The 22,545-nt window shown below is 45.2% G+C and overlaps 3 protein-coding genes across 4 annotated transcripts in view; all 3 read left to right on the top strand.

Annotated features, from left to right (window-relative positions):
* Positions 1-22,545, top strand: part of LOC127597330 (lithostathine-1-alpha-like) — a 172,012-nt gene that overhangs the window by 28,062 nt on the left and 121,405 nt on the right. The gene's annotated exons all lie outside the window — the stretch shown is intronic.
* zgc:77752 (uncharacterized protein LOC393862 homolog) lies at positions 7,789-14,029 on the top strand. 2 transcript variants are annotated; one of them, XM_052060267.1, is made up of 13 exons: positions 7,819-7,922; positions 7,999-8,193; positions 8,279-8,359; positions 8,442-8,560; positions 9,509-9,646; positions 9,724-9,995; positions 10,061-10,354; positions 11,445-11,648; positions 11,719-11,835; positions 11,904-12,005; positions 12,099-12,179; positions 12,887-12,997; positions 13,092-14,028. In XM_052060267.1, the coding sequence occupies exons 2-13, from the start codon at positions 8,015-8,017 to the stop codon at positions 13,212-13,214; spliced, it is 1,821 nt and encodes a 606-aa protein (XP_051916227.1). In that variant the 5' UTR covers positions 7,819-7,922; positions 7,999-8,014; the 3' UTR covers positions 13,215-14,028. The 2 variants fall into 2 exon arrangements, with proteins under 2 accessions (XP_051916228.1, XP_051916227.1); XM_052060268.1 differs by having other exon boundaries at positions 7,789-8,193; positions 9,569-9,646; positions 13,092-14,029.
* Positions 15,210-22,403, top strand: odf3b (outer dense fiber of sperm tails 3B). The gene is made up of 7 exons (XM_052060305.1): positions 15,210-15,334; positions 18,582-18,696; positions 18,795-18,998; positions 19,083-19,190; positions 20,208-20,329; positions 20,984-21,124; positions 21,606-22,403. The coding sequence occupies exons 2-7, from the start codon at positions 18,585-18,587 to the stop codon at positions 21,720-21,722; spliced, it is 804 nt and encodes a 267-aa protein (XP_051916265.1). The 5' UTR covers positions 15,210-15,334; positions 18,582-18,584; the 3' UTR covers positions 21,723-22,403.

A 22,545-nucleotide genomic window follows, 5' to 3' on the forward strand; every position in this document is an offset into this window, starting at 1 on the left:
TGTGGAGGAGAAGCGGCTCGACTCTGAGCCCCTCCCGGATGACTGAGCTTCTCACCTTATCTCTAAGGGAGAGCCCGGACACCCTGCGGAGAAAACTCATTTCAGCCGCTTGTATCCGGGATCTCGTTCTTTCGGTCACGACCCATAGCTCGTGACCATAGGTGAGGGTTGGGACGTAGATCGACCGGTAAATTGAGAGCTTCGCCTTTTGGCTCAGCTCCTTCTTCACCACGACAGACCGATACAACGTCCGCATCACAGCAGACGCTGCACCGATCCGCCTGTCGATCTCCCGCTCCCTCCTACCCCCACTCGTGAACAAGACCCCAAGATACTTGAACTCCTCCACTTGGGGTAAGATCTCCTCCCCGACCCGTGGGCACTCCACCCTTTTCCGACTGAGGACCATGGTTTCAGATTTGGAGGTGCTGATTTTCATCCCAACCGCTTCACACTCGGCTGCGAAACGCTCCAGTGAGAGTTGGAGAGCCCCGTTTGAAGGAGCCAACAGCACCACATCATCTGCAAAAAGCAGGGATGAAATACTGAGGCCCCCAAAACGGACCCCCTCAACGCTTCGGCTGCGCCTAGAAATTCTGTCCATAAAGGTTATGAACAGAATCGGCGACAAAGGGCAGCCTTGGCGGAGTCCTACCTCCACTGGAAACGATTGCGACTTACTGCCGGCAATGCGAACCAAACTCTGACATCGGTGGTATAGTGACCGAACAGCCCGTATCAGGGGGTTCGGTACCCCATACCCACGAAGCACCCCCCACAGAACTCCCCGAGGGACACGGTCAAACGCCTTCTCCAAGTCCACAAAACACATGTAGACTGGTTGGGCGAATTCCCACATACCCTCAAGGACCCTGCTAAGGGTGTAGAGCTGGTCCACTGGTCCACTGTTCCACGGCCGGGACAAAAACCACACTGCTCCTCCTCAATCTGAGGCTCGACTTCCTGACGGACCCTCCTCTCGAGCACCCCTGAATAGACCTTACCAGGGAGGCTGAGGAGTGTGATCCCTCTGTAGTTGGAACACACCCTCCGGTCCCCCTTTTTAAAAAGAGAGACTACCACCCCGGTCTGCCAATCCAGAGGCACTCTCCCTGTTGTCCACGCGATGTTGCAGAGGCGTGTAAACCAGGACAGCCCCACAACATCCAGAGCCTTGAGGAACTCCGGGCGGATCTCATCCACCCCTGGGGCCTTGCCACCGAGGAGCTTTTTAACAACATCGGTGACTTCAACCACAGAGATAGGAGAGCCCACCTCAGAGTCCCCGGGCTCTGCTTCCTCCAAGGAAGGCGTGTTGGTGGAGTTGAGGAGGTCTTCGAAGTACTCTGCCCACCGGTTCACAACGTCCCGAGTCGAAGTCAGCAGCGCCCCATCCCCACTGTACACAGTGTTAGTGGTGCACTGCTTCCCCCTCCTGAGACGTCGGATGGTGGACCAGAATTTCCTCGAAGCCGTCCGGAAGTCGGCTTCCATGGCCTCACCGAACTCTTCCCACGCTCGGGTTTTTGCCTCGGCGACCACCGAAGCCGCGGCCCGCTTGGCCAATCGATACCCGTCAGCTGCCTCTGGGGTACCACAGGCCATAAAGGCTTGATAGGACTCCTTCTTCAGCTTGACGGCATCCCTTACTGCTGGTGTCCACCAGCGAGTACGGGGGTTGCCGCCACGACAGGCACCAACCACCTTACGGCCACAACTCAGATTGGCCGCCTCAACAATAGAGGCACGGAACACGGTCCACTCAGGCTCAATGTCCCCCGCCTCCCCCGGAACATGGGAAAAGCTCTGTCGGAGGTGGGAGTTGAAACTCCTTCTGACAGGGGATTCCGCCAGACGCTCCCAACAAACCCTCACTATACGTTTGGGTCTGCCAGGACGGACCGGCATCTTCCCCCACCATCGGAGCCTACTCACCACCAGGTGGTGATCAGTTGACAGCTCCGCCCCTCTCTTCACCCGAGTGTCCAGAACATGCGGCCGCAAATCCGATGATACAACTACAAAGTCGATCATCGAACTGCGACCTAGGGTGTCCTGGTGCCAAGTGCACATATGGACACTCTTATGTTTGAACAAGGTGTTCGTTGTGGACAATCCGTGACGAGCACAGAAGTCCAATAACAAAACACCACTCGGGTTCAGATCGGGGGGGGCCGTTCCTCCCAATCACGCCCCTCCAGGTCTCACTGTCATTGCCCACGTGAGCATTGAAGTCCCCCAGCAGAACAAGGGAGTCCCCAGCAGGAGTACTCTCCAGCACACCCTCCAGGGACTCCAAAAAGGGTGGGTATGCTGAGCTGCTGTTTGGTGCATATGCACAAACAACAGTCAGGACCCGTCCCCCCACCCGCAGGCGGAGGGAGGCAACCCTCTCGTCTACCGGTGTGAACCCCAATGTACAGGCACTGAGCCGGGGGGCAATGAGTATGCCCACACCTGCTCTGCGCCTCTCACCGTGAGCAACTCCAGAGTGGAAGAGAGTCCAACCCCTCTCGAGAGAACTGGTACCAGAACCCAGGCTGTGTGTGGAGGCAAGTCCGACTATATCCAGTCGGAAATTCTCTGCCTCACACACCAGCTCGGGCTCCTTCCCTGCCAGAGAGGTGACATTCCATGTCCCAAGAGCTAGCTTCTGCAGCCGAGGATCGGACCGCCAGGGTCCCCGCCTTTGGCTGCCGCCCAGCTCACATTGCACCCGACCCCTTTGGCCCCTCTCATGGGTGGTGAGCCCATGGGAGGGGGGACCCACGTTGCTTCTTCGGGCTGTGCCCGGCCGGGCCCCATGGGTGTAGGCCCGGCCACCAGGCGCTTGCCAACGAGCCCCACCTCCAGGCCTGGCTCCAGAGGGGGGCCCCGGTGACCCGCGTCCAGGCAAGGGAAACCTTGGTCCATATATTTTGCTCATCATAAGGGGTCTTTGAGCCGTGCTTTGTCTGGCCCCTCACCTAGAACCTGTTTGCCATGGGTGACCCTGCCAGGGGCATTAAGCCCCAGACAACTTAGCTTCTAGGATCATTGGGACACACAAACCCCTCCACCGCGGTAAGGTGACGACTCACGGAGGGGATATTTTAGTTCTCCTGTTGCCAAATTCAATTCCAAGAAAACATGCATTTATCTGGAGTTTTTAACATGAGCCAATCCAAATTAATGCTAATTTTTGATTGATACTATTACCAAAGGGTTTGTTTCTTTGTGTATAACTGTCATTCATAATTTACTGCAATACATCGCGCTGAGCGGTTTCTAATACTGGATCATGAAAATATTAGATTAAAATCAATCATTCTGTGTGCCATTCGTGTTACAGTGCCTTGGAAAACTGTTATCGTGAAGTGCACTTTTTTTTCAACAAATTAAAGATTTAAAAAAAACTGTGTACAAATAAATCTTGCCCAGAAAGTTACATTTTGACTAAAATACATAATTTGACTGTTGTGCCTCCTCAGTGCCTCATAGCAAACTTTGTCTTTGTAACACTTTTCCATAAAGGCCAGATTTGTACAATGTGCGACGAATAGGTTCGCCACCTAAGATGTGGATCTCAGCAGTTCATCCAGAGTGATCGTGACCCTCTTGGCTGCACCTCTGATCGGTGCTCTCCTTGTTTGGGCCAAAAGTTTAGCGGAATAGAATGATTCATCGAACATTGCTCTGAGAGATGTTTAAAGCTTTTGAAGTTTCCGAAGAGAAACGTGGGTCAATAATGTTTCATGTCCTACTTTTCAGTGTATTTGTAACAAAAAAAGGACATTGTATAAGTGTAGTTAGTTAATGATATGTATAGACACACACACACATACATGTATGTATATATATATATATATATATATATATATATAACGGCTATGTGAAGTACCACCTGAAAGTCTCATAGAAAGTGTGACTGCAGCACCGAGGGCGATCCCTACCGTAACGATCACAGAAACCAATGAGCTGATATACGCTTCAGCATCAGTGATCCTAGAGATTCGTGGCTATAAGAGCAACAATGGAAGCCATGAGATACGTTACCCACCATTGAAAAGATGGTTGGAGGCTAAGCTCAAGGCGGCCCGGAAAGATGTGAGTCAATTGACGGAGGCCCAGAGAGGTGTGATGAAAAGGCCGATACCCGAGAGGTGCATCCAGATGACCATACCTGAAGCACTCGAAACTGCTAAACAAAGGCTCCAAGCCTTTTCCAGCGGCCTAAAGCGGTACACGAAAGAGAATGAGGCCAGACGAATAAACAGGCTGTTTGCAACACAACCTGCGAAAGTGTACGCTCAGTGGCAGGATCCTAACAACAGAGCAGACCCCCACCAAGACTGGAAACTGAAAGGCACTGGAAAGGCATATGGGAGAAAGAGGTTGCACATAACAGCAGTGCACAATGGCTGGTGACCCTGAGAGAGGAGCACAGCAACCTCCCTGAACAGGACCCAGTTACCATAACAGTGGCAGACAAAGGAAAGAGTCTCAGATATACAATACAATACAATACAATACATGCTGATTTATATAGCGCTTTCACAACAGCGGCAGCTGTAACAAAGCGCTTTACAAAACAGTTAACATAAGGTAAAATAATAAACACAACACATAACATAAAACACAGACAGTCGTGCAGTCCTAACCACTTTTCCGTCACACGCTTTGTTGTTTGAAGCGGTTTGAGATGAAAGAGGAGGGAATCAAAGTGTCCTTTAACCAGTGGATCAGAGACGTCATGCTCAAAATGTGCACACGTCGGCTACAAGCTAAGTTTCAAAGTCAACAAGAAGCTGTAGCATCCATTGACGAAAAAAGAGATTGGTTAACTTCTCCTGTCCCAATGAAATCCATTTCAATTCCAAGCGGTGACTCACGGTTCCAAATACGCATCTGCGCTCTTCGCCAACGCTCCTCTCTCCTCATCCTCAACTTCAGCGGCCATCCATCCAGCCGCACCAACGCCAACTGTCCAACAGCGCCGACATAGCCACTGAACAAATCGGGGTTGTGAAAAATGCTGCCCATTACTGGCGCAAAAAACACAAGCGCCCCAGGTCTGTCCAGCACCGACAGTCAATGGCGCCGACATTCCTCCCAATCAAAATCTGTGCTGGTACAGGCGTGCTGCCGAGAAGGCGCAACCACCAAGCACAGATACTGCTCCTTTGACGAATGTCGTGGCCAAAAAGCGCTGAAAACAGTCCATATCAGGTCCACACAATGAAACAACAAACAACATGTGACAAAACAAAAGACAAAAACAGCAAAAAAGAACAAAAAAGCAAGGCTCTTGAAGAGCACTTGCCGAAGGCTGCCTACTCGGGCGCCATCTTGGAAAAAAGTCCGTGGTACAAAAAAAAGATATGAAGAACTGGACAGCACCAGGCCCGGACATGGTCCACACCTACTGGCTAAAAAAACTCACAGCACTCCATGAGCGCCTAGCAGCACAAATGAACTAGCTGCTGAGGGATGGGACTCACCCAGAATGACTAACCGAAGGGCGAACGATCCTGATCATGAAGGATCCCTCGAAGGGTGCAGTCCCATCCAACTATCGGCCAATAACCTGTCTCTCCACAACATGGAAGCTCATGTCAGGCATCATTGCGGCTAAGATAAGTGGACAAATGGATCAATACATGAGCGAAGCACAGAAGGGCATTGGTAGAGATACCAGAGGAGCCAAACATCAGCTCCTGGTTGACAGAACAGTCGCACAAGACTGCAGGTCCCGACGTACCAACCTGTGCACAGCCTGGATTGATTACAAGAAAGCCTATGACTCGATGCCACATACATGGATCACTGAATGCTTGGAGTTGTATAAGCTGAACAGGACCCTCTGAGCCTTCGTTGCGAACTTGATGAGGATGTGGAAAACCACACTTGAAGCCAATGGCAAGCCACTTACCCAAGTGTCCATCAAATGGGGCATATACCAAGGTGATGCACTCTACCCACTGCTGTTCTGCATAGGACTGAACCCCCTAAGCCAAGTAATCACTAAGACAGGCTATGGATACCGCCTCAGAAATGGAGCTACGATCAGTCACCTCCTCTACATGGATGACATAAAGCTGTATGCTAAGAGCGAAAGGGACATAGACTCCCTGATCCACACGACCAGGATCTACAGCAGCGACATCAGGATGTCATTTGGGCTTGAGAAATGTAGTCGGATGGTGACTAAGAGAGGAAAGGTAGTCCGCACTGAAGGGCACTCACTACCTGAAGGAACAATAGCAGACATTGAGGACAGTTACAAGTACCTCGGTATACCACAAGCCAATGGCAACCTCGAACTGGCAACAAGGAAAGCGGCTACGGCCAAATACCTCCAGCGAGTGAGGCAAGTCCTAAGAAGCCAGCTCAATGGCAAGAATAAGATCCGGGAAATAAACAGCTATGCCCTGCCAGTGATCAGATACCCTGCAGGAATAATAAGGTGGCCAAAGGAAGAGATTCAGACCACGGACGTTAAGACCCGAAAGCTCCTAACCATGCATGGAGGTTTCCATCCCAAATCCAGCACCCTGAGACTGTACGCAAGCCGAAAGGAAGGAGGCCGGGGACTAGTGAGTGTGAGAGCCACTGTCCAGGATGAAACATCCAAGCTCCATGACTACATCAAGGAGAAGGCTCCAACGGATGACGTACTCAGAGAATGTGTCAGACAATGGGGAACTGAAGATGAGGCGCTGGAAGAGGGACCATCATGGGAGGACAAGCCCCTCCACGGGATGTACCACCGGACCATAACTGAAGTGGCTGATCTCAAGAAGTCCTATCAGTGGCTAGAGAGGGCTGGCCTGAAGGACAGCACAGAGGCACTCATCCTGGCTGCTCAGGAGCAGGCCTTGAGCACCAGAGCCATCGAGGCCCAGATATACCACACCAGACAAGACCCAAGGTGTAGGTTGTGCAAAGAGGCACCTGAGACGATCCAACACATAACTGCAGGGTGTAAGATGCTGGCAGGGAAAGCCTACATGGAACGTCATAACCGGGTGGCTGGCATAGTCTACCGAAACATCTGTGCGGAGTATGGACTGGAAACCCCAAGGTCAAAATGGGAAACACCTCCGAAGGTGGTGGGGAATGACAGAGTGAAGATCCTGTGGGACTTCCAGATCCAGACTGACAAGATGGTAATGGCGAACCAACCAGATATCGTGATCTTAGATAAAGGGCAGAGGAAAGCCGTTGTAGTGGATGTAGCGGTCCCAAGTGATGGAAACATCAGAAAGAAGGAACACGAGAAACTCGAGAAATACCAAGGGCTCCTAGAGGAGCTGGAGAGAGCCTGGGAGGTAAAGGTGACAGTCGTGCCTGTCGTGGTCGGAGCACTCGGGGCAGTGACCCCCAAACTAGATGAGTGGTTGCAACAGATCCCGGGAACAACGTCAGACATCTCAGTCCAGAAATGTGCAGTGCTGGAAACAGCAAGGATACTGCGCAGAATCCTCAAGCTTCCTGACCTCTGGTAGAGGACCCGAGCTGAATGAGGGATGGACACCACCCGAGGGGGGGTGAGACGAGGATTTTTTTTTTCACACATGTATTTGTTTGAAATGTGGCAAAAGATCAAAACGTTCAAGGAAGGCTATTATTTTTGCTAGGAACAGTATCATCATAAACGAAACAATACAAGAGACTTCGGGGGATTAGGACATGGATACAGAGTGTTTGCATGTGGATGTATAAGCACTATTTAATTGGTCTATCGCATTTCCAGTATGACAGCTAAAGCTAATCTGTTTGAGCAAAGATAGGTCAGCTCTGTGTCTGCCTGTCAGCAAGCTGCCGAGTGGGTCAGTATTAACACGTCTATTGTTTTACTTTTTTCTTTTTTTGTGCCTCTGGGTTTGGACTAAATATGATTAATGGAAATTATAGCGCCTCTGTCCAACATATTTCAAAAGGTAAGTGTTGAGTGAACTTGAACTAGTTGGACTCTTAGTCGTGTAGGACAGGCTGATATTGGGTGTGGAGTGTTAGACGTCCCTGGTGTAGGATGCAGACCCATGTTCCAGTTCCGCGACCCGCTTACTCCCAGGCCAGGGAGAACCTGGTAAAAGCAATACCGCCCAAGCTCCTGTGTCTACTTGCCTGTGGGGGAGTGGACTGCCGTTATGAAGGACCAGAGTGTTGGAAAACAAACCAGCAGGTCATCAGAGGCATTTTCTCATCATGGTAGGATGAAATGATTGACTCCAAAACAATCAGGAGCAAAAGGCATTTGGTTATTTATACAATGTACTCTTCCCTGAAATCCCAGGGTGACCGATGACATCATTGCCATGGCACGACCTTCCAAAATCTTGATTGACAAGTATAACATCATTGAGCAATTCCAGCGGTATTGCCTTGAGTTTATGTCTGAAGTAAAACAACAGATGTGGGCGGTGGCATTGTGTCCTCATATGCGACTTCTTTCCTAGATTAAATATCAGATCCGTCATAAACATGCAAATGCCAGGCGAGCATGCTCACTGTGGACCCCCCTTGGACCCCAAGAGTGGCTTCACGTACTCGCCGCAGACCTTCATGGAGCATGACAGTGAGATCCTCAAACTTGCTGCTGGGGGACATTTGCCGCCCATAGGATATTTCATAGCTCACTACCTGATATTGAAGTTGATTAATAGGGCGGCTCCCACTTTTTTGTGTGTGTGTCATTGCCCTGGGCATTTTGTGTGTTTTTTCAAAGTTTACTATTAGGGCGGCCTCGACTTTTTTTGTGTGTGTGTGTCAATGCCATGGGCAGTTTGTGTTTTGTTTTTTTTGCGGAGTGGGGGTTAATCACGTGGGCTGCCTTAGCTCAGGCTCATGAGAGCTTTAAGCAAAATGTAATTCTGAAGTGATACTAAGTGCAAGGAAAAGATTTTTTCAGAACTTGTCGTGAAGAGAAAAGTTGGCGATGAGAACAAAAATGTCCAGAAAAATCTTAGACATGTTGTTTATTTATTGCCCTGAATGCGCAGAGAAAGTTTTAGTGCTCAAGTAATCAAATGCCTATGCATAGTACCAAGAAGACTAGTGAAAAGATCATGTCACCAATCTTCTTCAGGTTTTGAAGAACCGCTAATGTTCTGAACGGTTATTAATAAAGATTGAGAAGATTAGGTTAGTTTTCCTTTTTTTATTCTTTTTAATACTCGAACCCCTTTTTTGTGGGATACTTGATACAATCCAGACACACCCGATGTCCAGCCGACTCCACATTAGTTGAGTTCATGAGTTTTGGACAATGTTATGCTTCCAATTTTGCGGCAACAAAATTCCCCCAGACATACTTCAAAGTCCTATGAAAAAGTCTTCCCAGAAGAGTGCAAGAGTACCAAATGTCTATTTGTAGTTCCAGGAGTGTTTTTTTTGTTTGTTTTTTGTTGTTGTTTTATGGACTGTTGCTGGACTGGATCTCATTACCAAGTATTGAGGCCAGCGAGTGCACGTTTCTCATCAAATCATCCAAAATATTTAATGTGCATGTTTGTTCATTTTGCAGTTTACTTTTACAACTTTGGGATGCCAGACTTCTGCGTGTCTTCCTTGGTCAACATAATAGATGGGGTAAAGGTGCTGGCCTTCGCAGTGGGGGAAGGCAGGGTTGCTGTGCACTGCCACGCAGGCCTCGGCAGAACAGGTTTGGGCTCAATCAGTCGTATCCCAGCAAGCGTGACAGTACGGCATACAAAACGTTGTACTTTGACTGCTCCAAAGGTGTCCTGATAGCCTGCTACTTAATCTACACTTTGCGCATCACTCCCAGCGAGGCTGTCCATTACGTTCGCATCAAGAGGCCGCGCTCCATCCAAACTCGAGCACAGATCAGCCAGGTGTTCGACTTCGCTCGGCTGCTAAGCACACAGCTGATGCAGTACCCAGACCTCAGCCTGCGACACGGATCCCCCGTCACCCTGCAGCACTACCTCAACCGTCAGGCGCTTCTGTTGCACGGCCAAGAGGCCCGCACACTCAGACACATACCAAAGGTCAGGATTTGATGGTTGTCCGTGTCGCTAACTGTACAGCGTCATTGATCTTGCCATCTCATCAGGTGGTGTACCTCTTGTGTGTGCACCTCTCCTGCTTGGCACTGGGACTACCCGCAGCTCCGGAGGTAAATGCCGAACTGGAGAAGAGGTCAGCAATTAGGATCCTGACCAGAGTGGTGAGGGAGACCCTGGTGTCTAAACAATTCCTGCCCTTACTGAGGGAACATCTCAACATCAAACGGGTGGGCTCGGGCTCCGTGTCCTCCTGGGATGAGCAACTGGGATTCATGGAGAGGAAGACGGATTTGCTTCTGGACAAGCGCAGCTACAGTGACACTGACCTCTGCAAGATGGTGGTAAATGAAGCTGAATTTCACACATTCAGAAATCCAGAGTCCAAATTGACTTCTTGTCAAGAGGGACTTCAGTTCAGTGAACTTTTTAAGATGAAAAACAAGTGGTTTTTGTTTCCTTTGGCTCTTCTTTTTTTACTTTATCCACCACTGCTGGCAAAGATTTTAAAAAAAAGTTCAGCAGTAGATATACCGTATTGGCCCAAATATATGACGGTGTTTTTTTGCATTGAAATAAGACTGAAAAAGTGGGCATCGTCTTACATTCGGGGTCTAGACAGTATACCCATTCACGACGCTAGATGGCGCCAACAATGAAGCGAATGCTGAACTTGACTCCCAGGCCGAAGTGAACGCCTCCCACGAAGAATAAAAATGAAAATTGCGGTAGCACGAAGAAGAAAAATAAAAAATAGCGGTAAGAAGGAAAAGAGAAGAAAATAATAGAAGAGATAACAAAAAATGCAGAAACGTAGTGACAATCTGGAAAAAAGTGGGTCAAAGATCGGCCAGGTTAACTGGCAGCTGAGGAGAAGTTATGATGTAATTTACATTTCAAAAACCAGATGCCATTCATTTACAAATGTGATTGCAATTTAGATTTGAATGAGGCAAAATAATATATTTTTCTCTCAAATATATTGTTATAAACATTAGTTTCAGATGTACTGTAATTAGTTTCTGTATAAATATTAATTTGGGGTTCAAAAAGTCTTTTTTCAAATTAGAGTCTTGAAAAAGAGGGGGTAATCTTATAATCAGGCCCGTCTTATATTCGGGTCGATACGGTAATTCAGAAAATAGAATAAATGCAATGTCAGAAATTGGAACAAAGGCCTCTGTCTCGATTGCTTGTTACATTACACCACAGTCTACAATAACTAAGGACCGACACTGAAGCTGGGAGAAACTTTCATCGCTTATGTTACCATAATCTTCAGTTTATGGCGTTCCGGCCAATATTGATGGTTAATATTGTCTGTACATTTGATGACGCTAGGTTCCTCTGGAACAGATTGATTCCATTTCCATAATTTCTTCTGGGGAAAATGAATTGTAAATTCTTCTCATTTCATTTTATCGTGTCCTGCAGGATCTGGAGATGAGTCCCTGGTGTGCATGGGATGTAACAGAACCTCAACTGAGTCAACTGAGATCCAAGACTGCCCCACTTTCACCACAAATGATCACCAAGAACCATTCACATGCACGCTTTATGCAGCAAAGCAACAACTCTGCGAGGAACTTCAAGTGTACGGTCAAAAAGGCTCAATCCAAGTACAGCTCCAACCTGGAGGTAAAAGAGACAGACTATTTTGGATGACAAAATGTATGATGAATTCTGACTCATGACGATTCCGCAATAGCTGTCCAGGAGCACACAGAATGTGCGCCCGACCTCAGTGGCTCGTGCAATTGCTAAGGCAATGGCGGACCAAGGTCCACCGGAAGAAACCATTCTGAGGCGATCGTCTCTTCTACAGGTGCGAATCCCACATTGGCACATTTTTCAAACAATTTTCCAAAGTCAGTCACTTACCTTCCCTAACAGGAGGAGCTGAACAGCAGCGAATGTGGCTGGGCTCTTTTGGTGACTGAAACGGATGCTCGGGTTCTCACGTGTCTGCTGTGGACCTGGCTTGAGAAGCTCAAAGTCTGTCATTAGACTTCAAGCAAAACACAATTATGTCAGGATTTATGTTTCAAACAATTTAATATTCCAACATATTTATCCATGTTTACACAGGAGCCTGTTCTTGGTGCCGAGGATATAGTAAGTTTAAGTCGTGTTGGATGCAACAGGAAGCCTCTTAGTGTACTCAAGAAGGTAAGGTACCAAAAACATATTGATAATCGTGTTTAATGCTACAACAATGGACAAGCTACTCATTTTTTTTTCATCTCCTTAAAAGTTGTCGGTCAAAAGATCAGTTCTGCTTTAGAGCCAGTAGTGTTGGAGATCCATTCAAGAGGCGAGATCTCCCAGTTCTGAAATACTGGAATTCTTTATGCACAACAGAAAAGCAATGTGGCGATCGTTGCACTACAAAGCATTCAATTATCTCGACCCATCGCTTCTCACTGCTTTTAAGGAACCTAAAGGAACGCATACGTTGTTTCTTTTTTGGATATGGTGGTTATAATGCTTATGGTTATCTTCACATTTGCTACTTGTAACAATTGTAAATCATGTGTTAAATGGTAAACTGTGGTGTTCTATCAGTCTATTTTAATCGCAACTATTAAGGAAACCTGCAGGTGATTCTTCAGATTAAAAAAAAATGTTATATTATGATGAGAGCTTTGCTAGCATTAGCACTTGAGCCAATAACAAAGTAAGTAAATGTCAAACTTGGAACTGGAAATTCAGCGCATCGTCAAATTGTTCCTGATCATGCTGGCGAACATTATTGAGGAAGAAAAAAAAGCCTTAATTTGGGATGGTTAAATTGTGCCTGGAGTGGAGATAACACCAGTAAATGGACTCATGTCTGATTTTACTGCATTTTCAAGTAATCATCCTTGTCTTTTCAGTCACAGAGGCACACTATCTATTGTCTCTTGCGTTGTGTCAACACGGTGACCAGCCTGTGTCCACACAGAGAAGATGCCGTGCTGAAGCGTCTGCTCCAAGCACTGACAAAGGTCAGACGATAGATAAACAGCACGTTTGCGTTGTTCTTCTTCCTTAGAGAGGATAGCACTCACAAGATCGATATTTGTCTTTTTGACTCAACAGCGGCCTCAAGAGGACATGCAAAACCTTGCAATTTTAATAAAACTCATGAGGGCCCATTTGAGGGAGACGCTTCGCAACAACAGTTACATCCAGAGGGCCTGCAGCTGCAATGCTACACTTTGATTTTTTTCCTTTACTATGAATGGGTCAAAGAACGAACCTGGGTGGTTACAAGAGGGCATGCTCGGCTCCTGACAAACTTGCTGATTTTCCATCCATCAATCCATTTTCCGAACCGCTTGATCCTCACTAGGGTCACGGGGGTCGCTGGAGCCTATCCCAGCTGTCTTCGGGCAGTAGGCGGGGGACACCCTGAATCGGTTGCCAGCCAATCGCAGGGCACACAGAGACAAACAAACATCCACGCTCACATTCACACCTAGGGACAATTTTAGAGCGTTGAATCAGCCTGCCATGCATGTTTTTGGAATGTGGGAGGAAACCAGAGTACCCGGCGAAGACCCACGCAGGCCCGGGGAGAACATGCAAACTCCACACAGGAAGGCCGGAGCTGGAATTGAACCCGGTACCTCTGCACTGTGAAGTTGACGTGCTAACCACTGGACTACCGGGCCACCCTTGCTTATTTTCATTTGATTGTAATATGTCTGCGGCCTACAATGTTTTTTTTAAATTACAAATTAACTACAGGATTGCGATAGTGTAGATTAGTTAGAGACTATGTCATGTTCCAATTTATAGATAATAGCTCTGCTATAAACCAAGCACTCCCTTAAATTCTTATGTATTAAAAAAATCTTGATGATTTCAAAACAGCAGTAGAGTAGTAAACGTTTAGCTAACTCATGTCAACCATTAATGTGCAAACTCCATTTTGCCCTGTTGGTGTTCTGTGCATGATGGATCATTGTCACTTTTGTTTTTAAGCAATTAGAGAACACTGAAACAAGTCACACTGAACCATGGCGGTTTTCTGAATCATTCACACATTACCTTCTTCTAATAACTATTTCAAGATTTTTATATATACACCTGATCGCCATGACATCACAGGCACGAATGTACATCAGGGTGGGGAAAACTCTGATTGCACCACTAGTATTGAAATGCTTCCAAGTTATTTGACCAAGGCAGACCAAGTGAGAAAACAGGGTAAATGGCTGGAAAAAATGATTTTTGTCTTTTTCTCAACCAACTGGAGTGTAGATGAGTTCAGTGACTCTCATAAAAGATGCTAATATGTGAGGTAAATTGCTTCCAAGGGGATCCAAACAACAACTATAGTTTACATTTCAACGGGTAAATTGAATAAGAAATAGAAGCGGTGGAAATCCAAACATGGTCCTCAGAAGAACGACAGGATAACTCATCTTTCATCTCCCGATAACTCTTGAAAGATACCTTACTTTTTTATACAGACATATCTCATCATATTTGAGGTCATGTAATCAAAGTTAGATACATTTTTGGGGTGATGCCAGAGAGGGTTATGTGCCAGCATTTTTATCATTATAAATGTATTAATTATATTATTACGCAGCTTGTGAACTCGTACTTTCTTGTGGTATCTAATCTTCATAATTCAGTCCACATTTAAGTGTGATGTCTGGTTCCTTTTCTGAAAAAAATGATCAGTCTGTAGGGGTCATTTTTGCCTACTTTTTGAAGTATTTAACATTTCCCAACTTACTTAAATCTTAACATCGTGACCAAATTTAAACACAATTCAATGTTCTAGGTTTTAAGTGAGAAACGCAACCGATTACTCCCTCCAAACCTTCCTGGGTGGAGGGGGGCATCTTCACGCAAATTTTTCACGCATGCGCATGCATCTGCACGCGCACCCGTCTGGCTATTCTTTCCGCTTCATTCGCCAATTACACTTTTGATCCGCCTTTTTCGTGCGAACTTCTGCTTTATCTGTCAAAATACACAATTTCTGTTCTTATCACTTTTAAAGGAAATGCGACTTCTGAAAGAGGCGTTTGGGCGAGTCGAACCTGTGACGTAACCGCCGGTCGGGTTGTGATCAGCGTCGGACCAGCGCGCGCACTGTTAAACCGACACAACAGTTTTGTGCATAAGCACTTGTGTACTGTGTTTCTCGCACACGCCACCCGAGTACAAATGGGCCGCCCGGTGACACGTCATCACATTCAGGCTGTAATTATGTCATCTCCCAGCCGGGACGCAGGGACGGCGTCAGGATGCTAAAATGCTGGATAGCCCTTTTTGTCCGACGGGTGAAACTTCGACAAGAAAATCAAGGGTCGACCTGACAGGTCAGTTGTGCAATTAAAACAAATGGTTTCAAGCTAAAAAAAAAATTAATTAATACTGCACGATAAAACAAAAAAAAAAATAATGCTATGAATCGTACGCTTGGATTGCGTTAAGTGTTTCAATCGTGTGAATCGTTCAGGAAACTCGGATTTGCAAAGATCGAAAGTTACAAAATGCTCAGTGTTAGAAATTCCGTCACTTGCTTGAGTTTTGGACACATGTTCAGCATGTCCAGCCATCTCCCTGGCAACATTGTCATAGTGAAGTGGGCCGGCTCGAAACAATTCGTGTTGTAGTTCAATGAGCGCGCTGATATCCGGACCCTATGAAGACTAGAGAGAAATAGAGGATTAGAATTTGCAAAAGGTAAATTATTTCAACCAACATCTTGAATTCACCCCCTCTGCATTAAGAAAAAAAATCGAATATTTAAAGAACCCTAAAATAAACATTTCTTCCTGGGAGACATTTTTGTGGTTGAGTTACAGGCACAGCTAAATGTTGCGTTGCTTTAGTGTAATATTTACAGGTGACATACTGTCAGCCAGCACAGTGGACTCACAGTTCTGAGATTCTTGGTTAAAATATTCCTGTGCGGGGTTTGCATGCTCTCCCCATGCTTGCGGGTGTCTTCTGCTGCTCTTTGGGTACTCCAACTTCCTCACACATTCTGAAAAAACATGCATTTAAATCACATGTCAACCTTTTTTTGTGGCCCACTAAAACAAATAAACTGTCTACTTCATCTGTTTTGCTAAATAGAATTGTTCTTTTTAATTTGGGCCTAAAATCCATACCAATTTCTCTTGTCTTTTTCAGACATTATAGATGGCTGGATGAATAGATAGATAAAGACTGTAGATAGAGAGATGACAATCAATGCAATTGTATGTTTAATGAAAAATTCGATTTTACATTTATATCACTTTGTCTCAAACTCGAGGCCCAGGGGCCACATCTGCCTCTACATAATTTTAAGTGGCCCGAATTCGCAAACCAAACATGTCAGCTTTCATGATGCGTGCTAAAATCTGTACCAAAATGTCGAATCGTCATACGTAATAAATATTCAGATATTGAAAGCAATTCCTTGTTGTCAAAACCTTCATTTACAGTAATGTAAACAATAGTTGAAAAAACCCAATTATTCTTGAATTTGGATTTCAAAACCAATCATCCATCACCTTGTTATGGCCTGTGTTTGTAAAAATATGAGTAGGTGATTCAACACATCACTGCATAAGGGCCCTCCAAGGGAAACCAACTACAATGTGGCCTGTGACAAAAATGACCCTGACAGCCCTTATTTATATAATTTCCAAAGTCACAATGTGAAAATAAAAAACTGTGACCTCTGGTAAATTTGAGTTTGACACCTCTGTTCTAAATCGTACACAAAGGCCTGCCTGTTGATACTGTGGATATAAGATAAGATAAGATATCCTTTATTCGTCCCACACTGGGGAAATTCACAGCCTCCAGCAGCAAGAATGTAGGTAGAAAGAAGAAAGGAGACAGAGAAAAAAAAACAACAAATATCTTTCAATTAAATACAATATGAACACAAATGGATAAATCGCAGTACTATTTACAATTTTCCTTCACATCATTTAATTATTATTATTATAATGATTGTTATTTTTTATTCATCAGCCTGACAGCAGTCGGTAGGAACGAGCGTCGGTATCTCTCCTTCTTGCAGCGCGGGTGTAACAGTCTCTGGCTGATGGAGCTACCAAGTGCTGTCAGGGCGGGCTGGAGGGGGTGGGAGGGACTGGCCATCATAGCTTTTAGCTTAGTTAGCATCCTTCTGTTGCCCACCTCCTCCAGAGTGTCAAGGGAGCAACCCAGGACAGAACTGGCCTTCCTGACCAGTCGCTCCAGTCTCTTTCTGTCCCGGGCTGAGATGCTGCCTGACCAGCAGACAATGCCATAATGGATGGCCGAGGCCACCACCGAGTTATAGAACGTCTTAAGGAGTGACCCCTGAACCCCAAAAGACCTCAGTTTCCTGTCCTTTCCTAATCAGGGTGTCCGTGTTTGTAGACCAGTCCCGTTTGTCGTTCAGAAGAACACCAAGGTACTTGTAGGAGGTCACCCTCTCTATGTCCATACCCTGGATGTTCATCGGTGCTGGTGAGGACTTTTTCCTGCAGAAATCCACAACCAACTCCTTAGTTTTCCTAGGGTTGATCTGGAGGAGATTCTGCTGGCACCAGTCCACAAAGTCAGTCCCCTGTACTCCCGATCGTCCCCTTCTGTAATGAGGCCAACAATTGCAGAGTCATCTGAGAACTTCTGAAGGTGGCAGTTTGGAGTGTCGTGTCTGAAGTCCGAGGTGTAGAGGATGAACAGGAATGGAGCCAGAACAGTCCCCTGCGGCGCTCCAGTGCTGCAGAGAAGCATAACACGTGTACGCAACCGTTAAAATTTAAAATCTAACACAAAACACCGAGTTTTGTGTTAGAAAAATAAAAAGATAAAACAGATTAATTTCAAAACTCTTTCCATCATCGATGTGACCTAAAACCCATACAACTCAATTGAATGTTTTTCACCTTTCATTAAAACAAACAAACAAACACGAATGTTGTGGTTGTACAAGTGTGCACACCCTCTTAGAATTGGACGCTGCTGTGTTCAGAATTCAAGCACATGCAATATCAACTCAAAATCGGATAAAACCAATGGCCAATGGAACACCACAACTACAGTGAAGCATGGTTGCAGCATCATGCCACGGGGTTGTATCTTTTCAGATGAATCTGGGACCTTGGTCAAGGTGGAAAGATTTTGAAACAGAAGTCAAATGTTTGCACAAAACCTTTAGGCTCTTGTTGGGTGGTGGGATATACAGTATATATATGCAGTATGTCAGAAAAAGTCAGCTTGGACATCACAAATTTATTTGGGGTTGATTTGAGGCATTACCGCTATTTCTATTATTTATTTTTGCTTACACACTCCGTAATTAATATTTTTTCTCTTGCATTGTACTGGATGATGGTCATGATGATGGCAAAAAGTAGTGAAATTACTCATCTCTGTCTTGTTTATTTCACAAAACCCTGGTATTTGACCAACGGTGTGTCAACTTTTTTTTTATATCCACTGTATGTGACTGGTGTCCAGTCCAGGATGTACCCGGACTAATCAGTTAGTATTGGTTAATCATACAAGTGGAGGTGGCTGGTTGTTTTCACGCTGCCCATCGAATGGAAAACAAAATGTTCGTATTTGTTCCAGATAATGCCTGATGAAGAGCCTTGGGTTGGATCATGGAGGCCCCACAGACCGCGAGGGCCCATAGCTGCCCTCTATAGCAGCCCAGGGCCAAAGTATGCCTTGCCTTCACTGACAGGTAGAATACCTGTTTCTCCCCGCCCCCACCCCCATACCAGAAACAATGTTTGTGGTATCCTCACAGAATATGCATTCTTTTTTTTTTCTTTCATCCAGGTTCTAGACTACATGATCCAACAAAACACAAAGCCCCCAGTTTCAGCTTCCGTGCCCACTATGATATAAGCACGCAAGAAACCTCACCCGGACCTAAACACCTCATCCCCTCCAATATCACCAAAAATGGCCGGGATGGGACGCCAGCATTTTCGTTCGGTAGTCGTCCCAAGGATGCAGTGCGCGCCCAAGTCCCTGCACCCAGTGAGTATGACACACGTTCTTTTTTTTTTTAAGCAGCACAACTACGTTCTTGGGAATGATGACATTTTCATTTGCTGTTTTTAGACCATTACCACCTTGAAAGTTCAGACAAGGTCACTTATCACACTTCTCCTTCTTATACATTATCCGGGAGGTGGAAACAAGTTGCGCATAGCAACCAGACTACTCCTGGTAAGTTTTTTTCTTGACATTTCCGTTTTCTGGAATCAGCAAATATAATGTCGACAGCAGGGTACATGCATTACCATCCATTCTGATTTTTAAAATCGGGATGTGTTTTGTTATACTTCCTATAGTGTGTGATGTAATCACAGCATGCCTCACAAATAGCGGCATCTCTACAGACGTTCGCTAGTCTCCTACCACAAACTTGATGTCTCTCGTAGTACTGAGACTAACCTGTGAGTAGCACCATCTTCCAACTGCCGGAAACACAAAGATCCAGTAGTATACAAATACAAGCCATCGCGAACAAGAGTCAACAATTCCCCAAAAGTACATTCAAACTCTTTAAATCCACTCCCAGTAGAGGTTTACTGTCAATCAAAACATAAAATAACAACAATTACGCATGTATTGAAAATGACTGAATCAACTCCGCTTACCAAAACCGTTGACTGACTAAAGAATAGAATCAATGTGGTGGTGTTGTAACGCTTCAAGCAGTGGTTAATTGGAACACAAAGGTGCAGCAACACATGCAGACAAGAATATGACAACAATCTCAGGCAGACAGTATATTTATGAATTTGTATCTACATGCACCACTGTAGAAGATGTATATATATTGTATATCAAGACTACAGCTGTACACTTCACTTTTAATTTTTTAGATAACCACTCAAAACAATCATTTGCTCGGTGTCCGGTAACAGTGCAGCTTCAGTTCGACTATTAAGCTCTTTCATGCCACAAATACAATGTCAGTGGCTCTGCACAACTTGGTTTTAACTACGCACGCATACATGGATTTGCCACCATTAATATTGACCATTTTTCGAGTATAGCAGGGAGGAAAACAATTGCTCAATAGACCTGATCGGGATATTCATTCAGGATAAGCTTTCAGAGACATCCAAGAATCATGCCTTTCAGTGAATTTCATTGGAAAGGGTTGGAGGGTAAATGCTTAAATTTTGTGCGATTATCGGTATGTGTTTACCCTTCTTCACGGTTTTGTCCCTACAGGTCCAGCATCCAACACTCTACCTCCTGTCTTCGGACCCAAAACTGTCAATATAAGAGCAGCACCTGCACACTCGCTCTACGGTCGCAGTAAAAATGGCAAATTCATGGAGGACTACACAAAGGTAGCAATGTCATCTAAAACACTTATGACACACCAAGCGATGCAGCCAATCACAAACTATTCACTCAGACTCACATCCGCACACCTGGTGATTGTCCCTTGCACACATACCATCTTACTGCAATTGAAAAACTGCCTTCCCTGCTGTTCAGTTCGACAAATAAGGTTTTGAGGTGCCAAAACTCTCCTGCGCTCTAATAACTAAACAAACTAAACTACCGGTACATCATGTGTTTGACAAGGCAAAAGCAGACTTCCCTGGCCACTGTAGCGACACTATAATGCGACAGAGAGGCAATGAGTAAGAAGGAAGGTGAGAGGGACAACACTCTTGTGTTTCTCAAACAGGGCCATTAAAAATGGCATGAAAATATGAAAGTGCGTAGTTGTGGCAAATAATCAAAGAGAACACATAGCCCGGATCACCAAAATAACAGGGAGTGCAACACTAAGCTAGCATTAGCACTGTAAAATAAACCAGCATTAACCACGGTTGTTATGTTGCTAGAATGACTCATTCTCAGCGGTGAGCATGTCCACCTGTCCTGCCAGTACAAGTTATTGACACCTTGTCACTCACACTTTCTACCTCTAATTTATTGTTCTTCAAATGACAAACTGCCTTTTTAAGAACTTGTTGTACTTTCTGTTTCAGTCTCCAGGCCCTGCAGCCTACCAAGCTGTGGATCCCCAAATTTACCTAAACAAATCCCCTCAGTACAGCATGCCAGGGCGCAAGTTCGTCCCTCAAAGCGCGACAAGGACGCCAGCACCTGGAGTCTACTGTCCTGAGAAGGTGGGGGACATTTTGCTTCATAATGGTGCCAATTGGGCTTTTTAAAAAAAATTTTTGGGGTGTGCTGACTGATGCAGAGGAAAGATTGCGTTATCATGACAACCGGTGGCGCAGCTTGGGCATGGAACAAAGATAGCGGCTAACTCAGTGTTATCAACTTGATGACTTTTCCGATCACTCTTATAGCTTTTTGTTTACATACGCAATGAGCAACAAATCTAGTGACTATTTGGTGTTAGAAACTTTTGGAGACACTGAGACTCCCTTGAAGAGAAGATCTTTACCACGTACAAACTGCAAGTGAATGCCACATGTGCAAAGCTGGTCAATTTTACCATGCAGCGAGATTTATTTATCTGTTTATGTATTTATTTTTCATTTCATACTTGATAGATGCAGGCACTCCATTGATTATTTGTAGACAAGCAATTATTAAGTCGATTTGTGGATGAGAAAGCTGTATGCTGTTATTTTTGTCCAGGTCACCACAACACACACCAAAGCGCCAGCCTTCACCTTTGGACTGCGTCACTCGCAATACACCATATGCCCAATCATGGATGCGGATAAATACCAACAGTCATTTTCCTTCCTTTGAGCTGGACTCTTCAACACAGTGGCATCAGAAGAAGCAAAGCGGTCAAAGTTAACGGATGACATTTGTTGATGAGATCTCACAGTTCAGCGTTTGCAGTACTTTGTCTTGTCTGTGAATGTGGCTCAACACATCGTACTGTGGCTTCTCAGTTCAGGCCAAGTAAACCTCCCCTTGAATGTACCCTGCATGTGGCACTTGTGATCTCATTGGTGTCAGGGAATTTAACTTCATTGTGTTCTACAGTATTTTTTTAATAAAAACAAAATAACAATGAAACTTTTTTTTTTAGTTTGTAGTACAGTGCGGTTACAGTAAGATGAAAATTCATTCAGTGGCTAGTTATTTTTATTAGCCAAATTAAGAACATGAGTGAAAACAGCCATTTTGTCATTTCACGTTAAAATACATCCATTCCACCATACAAAGTCACTTGCATTCTAAACTCGGCCAATCTAGTCATTTTGGGCTTATTGTATGTGCAGTGAGTTAACCTAAATTATATCCTTGTTTACTGGATTGTACACACAAAAAATGTGAACTATTTTGCAGATACCACATCTTGAGATTTATATATGTTTTGGTGAATCATGTGGCAAATGCTAATTAAAAAATGACATTTCAAATGAGTCCAAGCAGCGCTGACGTCATTTTAGGACATCTCTGAAGGCACATTCTGAGAGAGCACGTACATAATTGAGCTCCTCCACTAGTTTTTGTTTTATTTTATACTTGCCTTATTTGGTGATAATTTTTAGCTAAAATAGTGTGTTTTAATACTAACACTCATCAGGTTATGAAATGTCGTGGAATTTACCAGAAGTGC

The sequence above is a fragment of the Hippocampus zosterae genome, chromosome 3, assembly GCF_025434085.1.
Source record: "Hippocampus zosterae strain Florida chromosome 3, ASM2543408v3, whole genome shotgun sequence".
NCBI lineage: Eukaryota > Metazoa > Chordata > Actinopteri > Syngnathiformes > Syngnathidae > Hippocampus > Hippocampus zosterae.